The sequence below is a fragment of the Cardiocondyla obscurior genome, linkage group LG04 (assembly GCF_019399895.1).
Source record: "Cardiocondyla obscurior isolate alpha-2009 linkage group LG04, Cobs3.1, whole genome shotgun sequence".
NCBI classification, from domain to species: domain Eukaryota; kingdom Metazoa; phylum Arthropoda; class Insecta; order Hymenoptera; family Formicidae; genus Cardiocondyla; species Cardiocondyla obscurior.
Window position 1 is genome coordinate 10,439,982 of NC_091867.1, and position 16,967 is coordinate 10,456,948.

At 42.0% G+C, this 16,967-nt stretch overlaps 1 protein-coding gene across 1 annotated transcript in view; it reads right to left on the reverse strand.

Annotated features, from left to right (window-relative positions):
• Positions 1-915: 915 nt before the first annotated feature.
• E23 (Early gene at 23) overlaps positions 916-16,967 on the reverse strand; it is a 104,984-nt gene continuing 88,932 nt past the window's right edge. The window contains exons 5-13 of the mRNA XM_070655257.1: positions 13,770-13,875; positions 11,755-11,855; positions 11,266-11,521; positions 10,517-10,687; positions 9,789-9,910; positions 7,987-8,194; positions 6,677-6,891; positions 5,823-6,031; positions 916-5,394 (exon numbers count right to left, since the gene is read on the reverse strand). Coding sequence (XP_070511358.1) covers positions 5,199-5,394; positions 5,823-6,031; positions 6,677-6,891; positions 7,987-8,194; positions 9,789-9,910; positions 10,517-10,687; positions 11,266-11,521; positions 11,755-11,855; positions 13,770-13,875 — 1,584 coding nt within the window. The 3' untranslated portion in view covers positions 916-5,198. The remainder of the gene's footprint in view (positions 5,395-5,822; positions 6,032-6,676; positions 6,892-7,986; positions 8,195-9,788; positions 9,911-10,516; positions 10,688-11,265; positions 11,522-11,754; positions 11,856-13,769; positions 13,876-16,967) is intronic.

Genomic DNA, 16,967 nt, shown 5'->3' on the forward strand with positions numbered 1-16,967 from the left:
TGCTTTACTATAAATCACGATCAGTTTCATACACATTATATAGCTATCATAATATCCACATTCGCTGATCTGGCGAATAATCGAAAGTATTCCCTTTCACGGATTTTACTTTCGTAATATTTCTTTATATAAACGAGTATACAGATGTTCTAAAAGAATGTATAACAGTAGCAACTCTTTCATATAATTTATAGTAAACTTCCATTTTCCTACTAAATATTTTTTTTAATCGTATTTTATCAACTAAAGTTCTCCGCTTCATTTAAAAGAGAATAAGAGCTCGATTGAAGCTTAAGTATTTCGAATAACGAATATTCACGAGTTAATTTCAATAAAATATTTCCGCAAAACTTAATCCTACCACGTTTTAATCAATAAAATTTACATACGTAACCTTATTCTTGAAATTAAAAACTTTTCTTTTTATCACGAAAGAATAATATCACTTTCCTAATCTAATTGTCGCTATTGATGTACACTTTTCTGAACAGCTATATAGATGTCGATCATTATGTTGTCTTGCAATTATCTATTCTCTGGTCCGCATGAAAAAACAATGGTGCACCGTTGTGCATATGTTAATTTCCGTCGGTTTAGATACGCTCATCTCGATCGTAGTCGCACATTAACGAGACGAAAACGCTTGTCGTCCAATTTCGCGGACGTTCCAGCAGAAAATGTGAGTCGTGCAGTTTTACGGTTCCGAGTGTGAGCAATCGATCCCACAGTCCGAGCTCGCTGCTAAAGTTGTAAACGCATACAAATGTCCAGTCGCGCGGATTATTAACAGTCAGTGATGTACATTATATAGTAATTGTATATATATATGTATATATGGATATCAAAATTTTGAAAAGACGTCTACAGGATTAAAAAGTACGTTTCCTGATAGAATAGCAATTGGAGGCGGTGAAGAAAAAAGATATTTTTTTTTTTTTTTTTTTTTTTTTTCGCTTTTACATCCTCGATATACGTCTGCATCTCGTGAGAGATATCTGTAGAACATGGCTTCGTTATAAAACCGCCCATAAAAGCGGGGTATTTCTATATTCGCTCGTCATATTGCGTTCGCTCGATTTTTGTTCGCATTTGTTCACGGTTTTTTTTTTTTTTACTACCTCGGGATACAGAAATAAAAATACATTACGTCAATTCACGGTGATCGGAAAAAAAAAAAAAAATTTGGGCGTGTAGAGCTGTATGTATGTTTGTATGCCAGTTTATCTATCGCTCGATCAATGAACCACGTACGGTTTTTCGAAATAGCCTTTTCTCGCTTCAACATTAAAACTCATTTTCATCGCAAATTTAACGTGAAATACAATTACATTTTTTTTTTTTTTTTTTATTTATATGGAACATACGGAGATTGCTATCTTGGTGATCGCTCCAGATCATTAAGCTATCATTCAACGTTAAACGTGCGATAAAGATATGGGGCTTAGCTTTGTCCGCATACCCTCTTGCTCTTGTGTTGTTTCTTTTTTTTTTTTTTTTAAATTTTTTTAATTTTTAAAAATTTTTTTCGCAATTTGTCTATCTATCTTTCTTTCTTAAATCATTCACGGCACATCTCACTCTATCTTGAATTTTACTCTAACTCTTCCTCTCACGTTTCTTATTTTCGCCGAGAGGTTTCGATTCAGACGTTAAAAATATAAAAGAAGAAACGACAGAGAAATCAACAGACGTTGACACAGCCAAATCTTTGTTTATACATTCGCATCATCATGCTGCTCCGCTCGAATACGGGATATCCTTTACCGTCAGAGCCAGTTTAAGACTACCGTAATCATTGCAGTTAGTCCCCGCCTAATCTTCGGCTAATTTAAGAAATAGGTCTAAACGTAAAAATTAATTAAAGATAAAAGTTTTTCTCACTTTATAGTTCAACGAAGAACGCCTTCTACTGAATCGTTTATATTCTTAAAATTTTCTTTTCTTTCTTCTTCTTTTTTTTTTTTACATTTACGGCCAATTGTCTAATATATACAGCGGCCTCGAATCGCGCTTTACGTAAAAATTCAACGTCTTAAACCAGCTCGATTCATCTCGATATTACAGTAACGTTGCTCCTGCAGCTATTTTCCTCTTCCTTTCCTTTCTTTCTTTTCGTTTCTTGCATTCCTCTTGCAGCCTCACATAATTAGGAAGCGATATACCTCGTCGTAACGAATTCTCTCTTCCCGCTTTGCCTACCTCTCGCCTCGTTTACCAAACTCAATGAACACTTGGTGGATATTGCGTTTATTGGTGCACTGGACGATTCTCCGTGATCGCGAACTCGCGTGATTACGATATCCTTTGGCGAATGCGAGAATTCGAAAAACGTTCGTTCTTGACTCGATCTATCATTACTGTAAGGAGACATCGGCGATACTGGGTGATAAATAGCGAAAGCGAGCCCATCGGTCGTAACAGCAAAACGTGATTGTTAACACGACGCGCGCTCGTACGCGCGCGGAGATATGCATCGATCAATAATCGTCTTTAATTTCCGTTTAAAATTCAGAGATTCACCATAATTGCGGCAATCTTACTTGGCCACTGGAGTCGTCCAGTTCACTGTCCTTACAATATTATTACTTGCTGATTGGCTGACATGCGTTACAATCGCAGACGGACACATGTCCTCCGCATGCATAACTGCAATAATCTAATCTAATTAATGTATCTAATTTATAACAAACACTGGCTTTCCGTGACTGTGTAACTCGGGGGGGGGGGGGGGGGGAGAGAAAAGGAGTATAACAACACACTACGATATCAGTGTCAACGAAATGGATTCACGCGAGTATAATCTTAATCTGCGATTACCGGCGTAACGTATCGTCCTTTTCGCGTGTGTGTACAAAAAAAAAAAAATACAGCGCGTCTCGTTCAGTCCGTTGTATGTAAAATGTACATGCGAGAATAATAATAATATAATAATAGCAATAATAAAAATTAAAATAATTAGAGTAATCATTACGCGATAATAATAGTAATAATAATTGGAATAATAATACTTAGCGTCGTTATTATTACCATTATTATCATTTAGTTATACGCATATATAAGTTTGTCTGCGGATATGTATGTATATAGGAATGAAATATTGAATTTCATTCATACATACATAAGCAGCATCTTTCTTTCGCTTCCTCTCTCTCTTTCTCTCTTTTTCTCTCTCTCACACACACACACATTCTCTATGTACAAAGAGTAAACAATGAAATATTACACCGCTCATTAATTTCGGATCCCCATTCTCGTAACGAGTAATATCTCGGAGATATATCGAAGAAATCAACAAATTTTTATAATCATAGAAAATTCCCTTTTTTTTTCTTTTCTTTTCCTTTTTTTTTTTTTTTATCGATGCAACGGTTCTTTATAAACCGTGGTGCAAACTTTTCGAAAGTGTGGCTTCGCATTAAACCGCACACACGCATTTATTGCGTACCATTACGAGCAAGATACTATTAACCCTTTCGGTGGTCAGAATTTAATTTGTGAATTGTAAAAAATTTACGCTAGCCGGGCACGATAAAACGTTCAGTAAAATAGAACTATTAAATGTACGTCAGAGAATTTATTTTTTTTTTTTAGGGGGAGGGGGGATCTACGAATAGTTTCTATTCCTCGAAGTGAATGATCTTTCACGTTAAAAGGTTAAAAAATCGACAGTCTTTTTTTGGGGAAATTTGCGTGATTGTCGATCAATTCAAACGGTTAGTTCGTAAAATAATATTAATTGTACACTATCATCTTGATATCTCGTAAAAGTAAACTCATCTATGACATATATTTGATTGTAGATACGAGTAATAATTATGGAAAATATGTAGTTCTCTAGCTACATGCGATATTACCGCTGCATAGATCATGCATTTGGATAATAATAAATTATAAAAATAAATTACATCTGTATAATAAATTATTAATTTAACGTTACATTAAATAAGGTGATTATTCACGTTTGTGTCGACGGTCGAAAAATTCGTGTCGACGGTCTGTAATGCCGAAAGATTTCTTCTATTATTTACGGATTTCCAAGCTCGCCTCCGTTTGACAATCACGAAAATTTAGCCGGGCTCGTTGATATTTAATAGTATCTCGTCGGTGGAACAATATGTCGATATATAAATGGTATATATATGCTTAGTTCCTCCACCCTGTCAACTTTAGAATTAGCAGCATAATCTTCCATCTATGTCTTAATTACAGCATCTCGATAGTAAAAAGGTAGTAAGTAATGATAGAAACGGTAGCAGTACTCTTACTGATATCAACAAACATTAATGTAGCAATAGTGGCGGTAATAAAAGTAAAAAAAAAAGAGATAAGACGATGGGTCGCTTACAAATATGTTTAAGAATCTAAGCCTATCGTCCACGTGTTTGCGCGTATGTATGTTTATATATATATATATATATATATAAATATATATATATATATATATATATATATATATATATATATATATGTGTATGTATGTGTAGGTGTATGTATCTCTCTATGTATATATATAAAGGTTCATCGCCATCGTACAAATTTTCAGTCTGCTTCGGCGACACCGCGTCAAATTTTTCTACTATTATACCCTTCTTTCCGCAAACAACGAGAAAACAACGATGTCCCGTGTTCGTTCACGTTTATCGACATTCATGAACACGCACTGGCACATCTTTCGAATTACATGCATTTGCGTTTCCTATGTAAAGTCTCTCAACATATATATATATGTATATATATATGCATACACACATGTACAATGTATAAATATACATATATAACATACGTAAAATTTTATATATGTATATATATACGCGCGCACGTATGTTTGTATGTATATATAGTTCTCGCCGTGTCTGTTACGGTCTCGCATTTTATGTTGCATTACCCGATGCATGCCGTCGGGAAAAGTGAAAACGCTCGCGTTCGCGTGATAACCGTTCGCGCCGCTCCCTCCGTGTTTTCAAGCTAGATAGAAAAACTTTACAGACGTTCGACAGCTCGGCGGGAGAAAATTTTCCCAGGGGACGACGTCGGAACGTACGGACGTTTTTTTTTTTTTTTTCATTCCCCGACAAAAGCGACGAGACACGTGACAGCGACCGGCGGTGGCTATAATACTCTATGCGTTAACAAAGCTGAAGATCCACAAAAAGTCGCGTCGAGAATTTGCGTGCTACTTGCGTGTGCTCCCAACACGCTCATTTTGGTACACGATAATAACGTAGGACGAGGTAGCCCAGTGTCCGGAAAACGATTAGAAACGCCAGTAGCACCGCCGTGTTCGCCCATAATGGTAGACCAGAACCTTTGACTCCGCCTTGACTCTCCAATATCGCGGAAACGGGTATCGTCGTGCCGTTTCTGCACTCGGCGAATTTACTCGGGTGCGAGCATCTGTTGCACAAAAATTTATTTTATCGATTACAACAGCCGTTATTCGTGAGGGAACATTAGAAATTCACTCTCCAATTCATTTTTTCGCACCGTTATCGCGGATTTATATTTTAATTTTTGTCTTTACGGTAGTGAATTATATTGAAAAAAAAATTATTTCTTGCATGTCGATATTTATCTTTGAAGGGGGAGAAAAAAAAGTTAGAAATTCACTCTTTAATTCATTTTTTTCGCACCGCCATCGTGGAACTATATTTTAATTTTTGTCTTTACGCTAGTGAATTATATTAAAAAAAAAATTATTTCTTGCATTTCAATATTTATCTTTGAAGGGGGAGAAAAAAAAAAAGCTTAAGATAAAAACTTTGACTTCAAACAATACAAATATAAATGGCAAACGTTACAATGAACAAAAGATATAATCTTACGCGATTGGTTCGCCGACACCGAACTCCAGAATCTGCATATTCTGGTAGGCATAATGCATCATGCTGATATATCTAGCCCACGCTAGCCATGGTGGCACCGATGTCGCCAAATAACCGCCTAGCAGCTGAGTCGAGAGCGTGTAGAGCGCAGAAACGGTAATGCCCACTTGCAAGTCCTCGCAGCAAGCACCCACGAAAAATCCGACGCTCTGTAAAACATCGTGAAATTAAAGATCCGAATGCAATAAAGTCGACTTATCCGAACGGTTGAATAACCCGGCCGTCTCTTCACTTGATCGATAGCTTTCGAGAGTAGCCGACGTGTATGTACTCTCGTGCATTTCAGTGTCGAGAATTCTCAATTTTCGGCTCGAAATAAGCTTGCGAGCACTAGAAAGCGCTAGGTCAATATTTAATACCTTTTAATAAAATAAAAATAGTAATAAAACACGGTTGCGATTATCGATATTAAATACTTTTAATAAATCTATTAAATATTTCAATAAAAAAAAAAAAGAAAGAGAAATAAAAAATAGATATTATTCATACTATTTTTACCGATTCCAAATCGAAGTACAATAATTAATTTCGATATCTAGGTAGCACCAACATCGAACACGCTAACGGTAATAAAAATTTGATGCTCGTCAATTTTTAAATCGATAATCATTTCATTTGAATTATCGCGCAATATATTCTAATTCCGTTCTACTTTATTGAAACGGAATATTTTGTTCCGCGAATCGATCAATGTTTTATTACGCCGAATCGAAAGGATTATTTCGCGACGACGTTGAAAATGGCCATTTGTTCGATGGCCTGACATTGACGGCGATCGGTAGAAAATTACGTACCTGCGCGACTACAGTGTTGAGCAGCAAGAACGCGAGCAGCGTGATGAAGACCGCTATATTATGGAAGCCCAACATCGGGTAACTAATTATATGGTAGACTGCGGGCAGCGTTATCGTTAGCGGTAGCTCACCCACCATCTTCGCCAGGTAGTAGGCCGAGAGCCGATAGGATCCTGACATGCGTTCCTTGTTGATCACCTCGCGCTCCGGGGGAACTAAAAAGAACGTCGCCGCGTTGTTATTTTCCGAATCATCCCCGCGGTTCTTATAAATTAACCACGTCCGCTTATGTCAGGCTTGAGGGGGGAAGGGAAGAAGGAGAGAAGATGATGCAAAAATCAATTTTACAATCAACCCGTCGGAAACGATGCGCGTTTCTCTCTCGCGTTTACAACTCGGTTTATATGTCCCTTCTCGTAAAATATATAAGACTGCAAAACGACGCGATCGTATCTGCGGTAGAACTATTTTATTTTCGAATAAATCGTGCGACAGATCTTTTTTCTTTTTTTTTTTTATTCTTTAGATTTTTGAATGTTTATTTATTTTTTATTTTATTAAATCTTGTTTATTAAATCTTGATTTTAGTACGGATTCATAGTACAGGCGTATTTAAGGTGATATTTTTTAATTATTTATTATTTTAATACAGACGCAAGTTTAGTTCTGTCGCACGCGTTCGGGTAAATGTAAAGACCGTGCACTTAGTATCTAATATACCGGTGTCTTGTGCGCTAGCTGTCAGAGAAATATGAATTTAAGGACTTCCACCGGCGAGCACGTATTAGGTCATGGTATGCCACACGTGCTAGCATTCTTGATTGAACATTCTCCGGTCCTTTGCGATAAAAAGTAAGCCTTATTAAACGGCTGATTGAACACGTTAATGACCGATAAAGTCCAATTACTCAATCAATTTTCATCTGCTTTTCCGTGCATTTTAAAATACATGCATATTAATTAAAAAAAAAAATTCTCTGGGGGTGAAATAAAATCGTGTTAGCCGCGGAGCCTTTTTACACGTCCGCGTTTTTTTTTTTTCGAGCTTAATTTCGAAAGTAAGCGCTTTAACTGTCAATTTAGAACTCGGCGCGATTACACGCACGTGTAATTAAAATTTATCTCGCCGGCTCGCCGCAAATTTGATATATCGTTAGCATCGTTTTGTCCAAGTGTCTAATTAATGTTGGTATTGTCGGGAGATAATCAGTCGAGCCTCGAGCACAATGGACCCCAAAGCCCTCGTTGCGAACCGGGAATTTCGGCTGCAAAAGCGCCGCGCGCGAAAATGAGAATTAAATTCAACTCACAGCTAGTGAGCGCTCCGAAATGTGCAAAAAGCATCCAGTACGTGTTGCTAAAGAACATCCACCCCTGGATGTCGTGAATCGCTGCTTCGGTTCTAGGAAGGCCCAGCCACAAAAGCCCGGTCAAAAGCCCGAGGGCCACCGTCTGCAGCCAGTGTAGACGCGACAGCATTCGCGGCCGTGCCTCTTGAAAATTTCTTTCCGATAATACCTGAAATCAAAGGTAGACAATCTCGTTTATAGACGCTCGCCGCTGTCCCGTAGAGCTCGATTGCACACTTTGCGCCGGCTTGAAAACAAACATAATGAATTAAAGATTTTCATTTGCGTAACTTTCGCGGAGATAAAAATTCTTGGTAAGTTCAGGACGATTGAATTGTTGGAGCATTGCGTAATACGTCGTTTGTAATATATAAATTTTGCTTTCTTCTAACGAAAAAAATTAGAAAAAATAAGGAGAAAAAGAAAGAAAAAAAAATGATTGTCGGCGTTTTCCCTTGAACACCCGTTTCTTCGGCTGAGCGAAATTATTTCGCGAGACACCAATTTTATAATAATCACATATCAGGTTAATACCTTCGGTACGACTCGATTATATCAGCGTCCGTGAGAAAATAGAACGCAGTTTCACAATGCCGGTTTCGAAGGCCTTTTTAAACAATAACTGTGATACGTACAGAGTGTCTCGGGCATCGCGTGAAAGGCTGGGTTTTCGGTCGGTTGTTACTTGTTTTACGATGTCCAGGTCAACGAACAAAGAGAACAAAATTTATGTTCCGTGTCTCCTAGTTCGATAAATATCGCTAATAGAATATCGGACCTTGAACGCCCCGTCTTTCTCTCCCTATCCGTCTTTTTTCTTCTTTCCTTTTTTTTTTTACTCCTTGCGACAACGGGAGGTGGCGGAGAGCTACTGTAGGCCGCGAGGAACGCGTGGTTCTGCCGAGTAAAAGTGATGCAAGTGACGCGGCGTTCGCATTCGTACGTAAAGCGCGATTACGAATGGGCATACCGGTCGCGCGGTAATTATCCGGATATGGCGAATCGTGCAAACGCGTCCCAGTTCTTCTCTTTATGACCGGCCGGTCTTCTTCTTTCTCGCGACGCTCGCACGCGGCGGAGGGACTCCCCCTTTCCCTATCTCCCTCGCGCCGCGCGTACGTGCGTGCGTGCGATCCACCTACGACGCGATCGATGACGCGTCCACCGCGAATAGGTAAACCGGTACGCATTAGTCTAAATGCATTCATTAATCGGCACTCCGCGATGTATAACGTAGAGAGTGCCGATTCGCGTTCCCTCCTTCCCCGGGCGACGGATCACGTCTGACACGAAGAAATTAGTCTTGGCGGGTAACACTTTCATCCGTCGCGAAGGATACCTTTGGAGATTACGAACAATTACGTTGGAATAATCGCGTGTCCAAGACCTACTATGCCAGATTTTAGATATTAAAGTTCAAAATGACGATAAGTTGTTCGTACAAAGTCGCACGAGGATCGTTCTTTGTATCACGAGGAATTGAAAAAGAATTTTCACAAGCTAGATTCGACGTATTAAATTTATTTTTTTATTTTCTCATTTTGTGGAGAATCTGTTCACAATAATACAGTTTAATGTTGGGGCCTAGTTTTTAATAATATGCAGTCGTATCGCATTCCGTTTTTTTTTTCTTTTCTTTTTTTTCTCTCTTTTTTTTTCTTCGTCTTCTTAAGCTCGGGAAAGGTGCATTAACCACGATAAAAAATGTTTGAGCGAGTGAAATGGCATTGTGTACGGTAATTGCCGCGAACGTTCGCACTTACTTTGAACTGCGACCAAAAACTGGTGGGCCATTGCCAGGAATAGTCGTCATCAGCAGAACTCGCGCTGCTGCTGGCGTGGCTTTGCGTGTCCAACCATAGCGTACGGCCTTCGTCTTCCTTCACTGTAAAGCACCGGAGGAACGAGTGTTTAGAGTAGCTTTGTGAGAATTGCATCGTTACATGCAGTACATACAAGCATACAAACCAGTCGTTTATTTTATTACGATATTTTTAGTCCTACTTAATTTAATTCAAGTTTGATTTCAATATCTATTTCGTTATTTTATTTATTAATTTAATTTAATTTTTTTTTTCTTTTTTAATTCAACCTCGTTTATTATCTCCCGCGTAAAATCAACGCGAAACAATTGCCGATTATTTCGGAAGTCTCCGCTGTCCACGGGTGTACGCATTAACGCTATTAAGAACGGAAAGATAAATAACTCTCGGGGAATTGGTACGCCGCTCGGGCTCTCCGCGGCTTTAAACACTCGGTAGACAGGTTTAGTCGAGCCTGCCTATCTTAGCAGTTCATAAAAGCGGAGAGGCCCTTCCAGCCCGTGCGTTGTAGGTCGAACACGAGATACTCGATCTTTGAGCAAGTGCGCGCTTTAAATGGGCACACACCGAGGAGCCATAACGGTCTGCGCCGCGGTTTCAGGGGAAAGTCTAGGCGTGCATGCATTTGAATGCGTATACCGCGGGGCGAATTGCACGCTATATAATACCGTTGTGGCTGATGTGGTGCTCGTGATAATGAATGAGATGGTCGCAGAGCGGATGTTGGCTGGGATTATACTCCGGGCGAAGTTCCGGTGGGCAGTCAGGTCCCTGTCTTGCAGCTCTCGCTGCGGCAACGATGCGATCTCGAACATCCTCTGGCCCCTTTATTTGTTCCACTGAAACAGAATCATTTCGTACAGCTGAGCTCTCTTCCCGGTCGACTCTGATCAATTCATGGGAAGCCATTCGTTTCCCTATAGCTGTCGCATCGGGATAAAATATTTATTTTAGAAAAGATATATGATCGTGGGACTTTTTTTTTGTTTTTTTAGATACGCGCTACGAACATATGTATCATGTACGCGTCGGAAATTGCGCGTCGCAATAATAACGCGGATATTTCAGTGGTATCCCTTTGTGTCTCGTACGACACGTTAGGCCCGCGTGTGTTACTGTGATTGAATTTTATTTACTTTAGAATTTTTTTTTAGCTACGCGCGAAACACGTAATACTTTTTACGACACGTCGTTATATAAGAAAAACGAATACATGTCACAGTAAATACATAGGAAGGTAGAAAAACTGACGTTCTTTTCTTTTTCTTTTCTTTTTTTTTTTTTTTTAAATCGAATTATGAGTTTAAAATGTAAAATATATTACGGAACCACGAGATAAAATTTTATTTGCAAGGCATGAGTCTAATTCGCAAGTATAATTTAACGAAGCTGGCTCGTATCGGTGAAATGCACTTACGAATGAAGTCCGCGGGGTTGTAATGCGGCAGTAACGTAAGTCCTATCGTGGAGAAAAATCTGCCGACGTTCGCCGTCGAGCCGTAATACGCCACCTGTCCGTTACTCAGTAGGAGAAGTTTGCTAAAACTGTGAAACATCCTGGAACTAGGTTGGTGTACCGTCACCACGATGCTCTTACCCTCTTGTTCGGCATATTTCTTTAACCGCGAGATCAATGCCTGGGCCGAGTGCGAGTCGAGCCCGCTCGTGGGTTCCTGAAACATGAAAGGCTTTCGTAAATTAACAATCGCGAGGCTAAATTTAAGGGAAATTTTCCGAGCGAATTTTTCCAACTCCGCCAACTATTATTTCGTGTTATCTGTCCGATAACACAATTTTTATAAATACATGCGTTATAGATGAAGCTTCTATGAATTATTTAGGATTTATATAATAATTTTCTTTTTTTTTTTTAATTGATACGAAAGTAAATATAAAAGAAACTTACGTCAAGGAGCATTAACGATGGATTCGTGAGTAATTCGCAGGCTATACTCGTCCTCTTCTTTTCGCCACCGGAAATCCCCCGTTTCGAATAATCTCCAATAACTGTTTAAAAATATATTATTAATCCCTTATGGTAAAACAACAAAAGTCACTTTACAGAAATGATTTAATTGCAAATTGCGATTGCAAATATAAATATATATATTAAAAGCGTGCAGAGTAATAATCGCGAGCGTCAAGTATTTTCACAGCAGCCGTACGCACGTTATATTCTAGTTTCTATACACAATTGTGTTACCGACATCGATGAATAACGTTCGAAAATAGCACTCGATTGTATGAGCGGCGCGAGATACGGAGAGAGCTCCCGTCATATGAAAGATATTGAAAATGTAGGCGATAATTACCACGTCGCGCATTTCACCGAGGCGGTAAAAAAAAAAGGGGCATTTAAAAAGGTTCAGAAGATACGGCAAATGATCTCAGACAATAAAGCGTCAAAGGCGTTTTATTAGCATGCGGTGCCTACGTCCGCGCGGATCGCGAATAAACAGAATTACGAGCTAGATATCGATGAAAAATTCCCTCCGCGGCAATAAAGATAAGTCGAGGCTGTCCCGATCGAGAATGTCTTTCTTTCTCTTGGCGACGGTCGGTGTTTCCCCCTCCCCCCGCCACCCCCTCTCCCCCCCCCTTTGAACCCGGGCGTTACATCGGTGCCGATATTCGGATCCGTCAGCTGGCACTAACGAGACGCGGAGAGCGCGTGATCTCTGACGCGCGGTAAATTATTAAACTTGGTCGCCGTCGACGCCGTTTTCAGCCGCCCGCCTTCCCTCCCCCCCCTCCCCTCGCCGGGGCTCGCAGGAAGAGAAACGAACGTGTAATTGTGCGGCGGGGAATCGTACTTTACGTCACTGCTTCTCGCGGCCGAGGCGAATCGCGTTCAGCGCTCGAAGAGTTCTCGGGGGTTAACGATCGAGGAAACCGTTTATCAACCGACCGACAATGGAGCCCCCGGCGCTCCGAGATATACGCGTTACCGTACTTTCGTTCGTTTCTATTCCGGAAAATGTCACTGCCCTTCCCATTGCGTTCGACGTTTCGCCGGCTGAGCTTAGGCGGCGTAGGACGGATTAACGTCCGCGTCGTTTTTAGATATGAAACGCCGAGAGAATAAAACCAGGAATTTAACATTAAGCGGAAATAAAAACGGTCGCCTCGGCGAACAATCGAACGGAAAGTTTTTTTTTTATTTTTTTATTTTTTTTGAGTTTTAATTGCATTTCGGTATCGTAACAAATGGGATCTACCGTTCGGATAATCTCACGGCGCGCCGCTCGCGAAGCGTGCATGTAGGTCAGCCTGTGTATTACTTGGCTCGTTTTTCCTACGTACATATTTCGATAAACACCAATGGCTGCTTGACGCTCGCGCGACGGTTCGATATTCGCGATCGCGGAAATTGTCAATCAAAATGCTAAACGAAGACAGATAGTCGCGGCGACGATAACGGTAAGAGAGCCGGCTCGCGAATTAACATTAACAACGATTCACGTTTAACTCGATATGCGTTAACCAATATTTTAATATTAACAAAAGAAAAAAAGAAAAAAAAAGGAAAAAAAAAAGGGAAATTGAATAAGTACTGATCAGACTTGATTTACTTGTATTAATTTTAATTAATAAATTACTACGGTAACTGAGTAGGTCTCCGAAAATTGCGTTAGACCAAGTTTACTCACAACGACGCGACGTAATTCGGTCAAGCGTGCTATTAGATCGCGGAGTGACGACGCTTTCGCACGTCGCGCAGGTACCCGCCGCTCTTTTACACCGCGTACAACGTGCGAAACGAGCTTCTTTATGATCGCGAAGGGGTCCCGGGGAGAGTCGAGGGAATTACGATCGACGTCGGTCTTCGACGGGCGATTTGAAATCGCGTGTCTAAAAGTATCGGGCCGATCATCGATCCTTCGGCTTTACGGCGCGCGCCGCCGCCGTCGGGGTACTCACTGGTGTCTTGGCAGCCCGCGAGGTCGAGGACCTCGATGATGTGGTCCACGCACTGCATCTTCTGGGAGTGTGAGAGTGTGTCCGGAAGCCTCAGCCTCGCCTGGTACTGCAAAATTGCGATGCGATGCAATGCTTGTAACGGCCCCGGAGGGGCCGCGTAAACGGCGATCGGTTTTTAGCACCGCCGATCGGTTTACGCGTCTCTGACGGGAGCCGCGTAAACGCGCGGCATTAAAACGGCAAACGTAAACTAAAACCGCGGCTGCGCCTCGACGTTGGCGCATCGGCCGGCTCGGTGGATGCATTTCCGTTTCGTAATATATCCAGGCCACTTTGTACTATTATTACTCCGGTCGGCTCTAACCGCGCGCCGTGCCGCGCCGAGCCGCGCCGGGGGCACGCCCGTCATAAGCCGATCGTTAAGTCAATTACGATGACGCGTAGGTTGCGAAACCGCGGGGCTGTTTTTCGCCACGGAAGGGCGTACCGCGGGGCTCGTCGATTCGAGAGCATTTTCGTCGCGAGCGTGCCTCGTGAACGTCAGAGCTCTCGCGTCACGCGGAAGAATTTCTTCATACTCCGTCGATCTCGATCGATTACATTATCGCAAAGCTGGAGGAGGCAACGAAGCTTCATCCCCCCGATTGAACTGTTTTACGCTTCTTCGGTGGAATCTCACGATTCGTCGCGTCAGTTTGATAGAGTCGCGAGGACTGCGATTCGAAGTCGCCGTTTAAAGCCATTCGGAGTAAAAGGAATCGTCCAGATGAAACTTTCCGCGATGCAAACGCGTCGATTTCGTACGCGTCCAAGAATGTGTCGTCGCCGCCGCGGCTTGATGCGCGATGATGTTACGGATCGCCCTTTATATCACAATCAACCGCGGCTACGCGTACGGATATAGAGACCGGGGCCGGGACGACGACGCGCGTGCCGTTTCTCAACGTTCATTCTCCTCGTGCCGTTACACAAGAGGGGGCCCCGTTATGCGGAGAGAGAAAGTGCGCGGCCGATGATATTGTACTCGCCGCGGGAACACAGTTATGTCTAAATAAAGATAACGACGATACCCGGCCGTGGAACCGGACGGAAAAGTGAACCTCTTCTTCTGTTCCCTCTAACAGTTTACATTCCGGTCTTAGGGACGTAAGGTGGCCCTTCCTTCTCTTTTTTCTGACGAGTCGAGTTTGAGATATAGACATCTCAATTTTTTTCTCCCTTCGCGCATATTTTTGGACAATTTTTTTATTAATTTTTTTTATTAATTTTTTTTTTCTTTTTAATGTTTTTTTAATTGTAGGACGTTTGTTATTTATAATAGATGCAAGATCGTTTTAGAATTTTTTTTTTTTTTTTTTCAAGCGTTAATTGATACGCGATGATTATTCGACACGCCACGATTTTATTGTCTTATCGTCCTCTGATTTACATAAAACGCAAACGCGATTGAGATCAAGTCTGGACCCGCGGAACGTTTCGGACTCGTTATCCACGGTCTTGCTCCAATTTTGCGGTCCTCAAAACGGTACGATCGTCCGTGATATGTGACGCGAGCGAATAGATAACAGGAGTACGATCTCGGCGCGAAAAGGGGAGAGGAATCGGCCAGGGGGAAAAAAAAGCGCCCTCTTCCTCGTCCTTCCGCCCCCTCCGCGGTAGAGAGAAAGTGTCATCCCGCTGAAAGGAGCACCGGCGGCTCCGTGGTCTCTAAGCAGCCGCCGCCGTGTGCACGCGTGGTATGCGTGCGTGTAGAGGAGGCGCCAAATGTTTTCGAAACCGTAAGACGCGCGCCGCGAGCTCTCGGCGGTTCACTGACCGAGTTATGACGTCACCGCGAGAGATACGACCCCTTTCCCTCCCTTTCGTCCCCTCCTCCCTCCGCTGTTCACCGCTAACGGTCGCGGCTAGACGAGAGCGGCGGTGTTCGTCCGCGAGGGCCGCGTGTATAGCTATGCGTGTGACACGCGCGTGCCGCGTAGGTACGCGGACGCGCGAGTGGGCGCCGTGCACGTGATACTTTTATCTCTTCCCCCCCCCCTCCCCCTCTTTCTCTCTCGCTCCGCTTCTTTTTTATTATTCAATTATTCCGCGTGGTTTCTACATGTGATACATCGCGCCGCAAACAACTTTCGTAACGTTGAGGCGGCTCGAAGGAAGCGGCAAAGAGCGCACCCGCGACAAATGACGCGTGCCCGCCCGTCCGTCCGTTTACTCCGATTTTACTGGAAAGTTCTGCCTCGGCGTGGCCTGCGATAGAGACCCAGGGGGAGGGGGAGGCCGGTCCGAGCAGTCGTCCGATCGATTAAATTTAAATTAATTAGAAACTCGTTGACGACGAAACAGGGGAGACGAAACTGGAACGTCCGTCGAAAAGGGTTTTTCTTTTTTTTTCTTTTTTTTTTTTTCTTTTTTTTTCTGGCCGTTGAAGGTTCGGGATTTGAATGCAGCCACGCCGGAATGCGACATGCAGTTATACGGGTAAATTGGAAACGCCGATGTCACCGCGTGTACGTGTAACATCGGACATTTGTTGTGAGACTCGTTGAAACATGTGCGGCGACTCATTTGCTCTCACTCGTCATTAATTTATTTCATCCAGCGGCTCCTCCTGTCGGTCTAATTATTTATGCCCACCGTTATATGCCGTCAATAATTGCATATTTATTAACCAGTTCGTTCGTGCCCGATCTAATAATCGCGCATATACGATATAACCTGATTCTTTTATTCCCGACGAAGTCAGTTGTTATTTCTGTACCGTTAATCTATTTAGTACTTTTCCTCATTGTCTTAGATTACTTTAGAAAAGTCTAAAAATTATCGCCGTCATTTAACTGTCGTTCTCACAATTTTTATCGCTATCGTAAAATGTAAAGTTAAAAAAAAGAAAAAAAAAAAAAAGAAAAAAGAAAAGGAAAAAAAAAAATGTTCAGACACCGTCTCGCGACGTTTACATGTAAAATGAGAGAGGATAAAGATAATACGTCGAGAAAAAATCCTGAACACCTTCGAGATTAGAAACAGCCTATCGGTTAACCTTGTTATGAAACTCAGTCTCCCGGTTCGCGGAGTGGTTGCGTCGGGCAGGTGCGGCATGTTTATTTGATTAGAGCGGCCGAAGCGACAAAGCGCGTATCTGTCCGCGTCCGTTTTCCGCCCAGACCTCTTAAATCCCCCCAAGTGCAACGGGGCGCATTG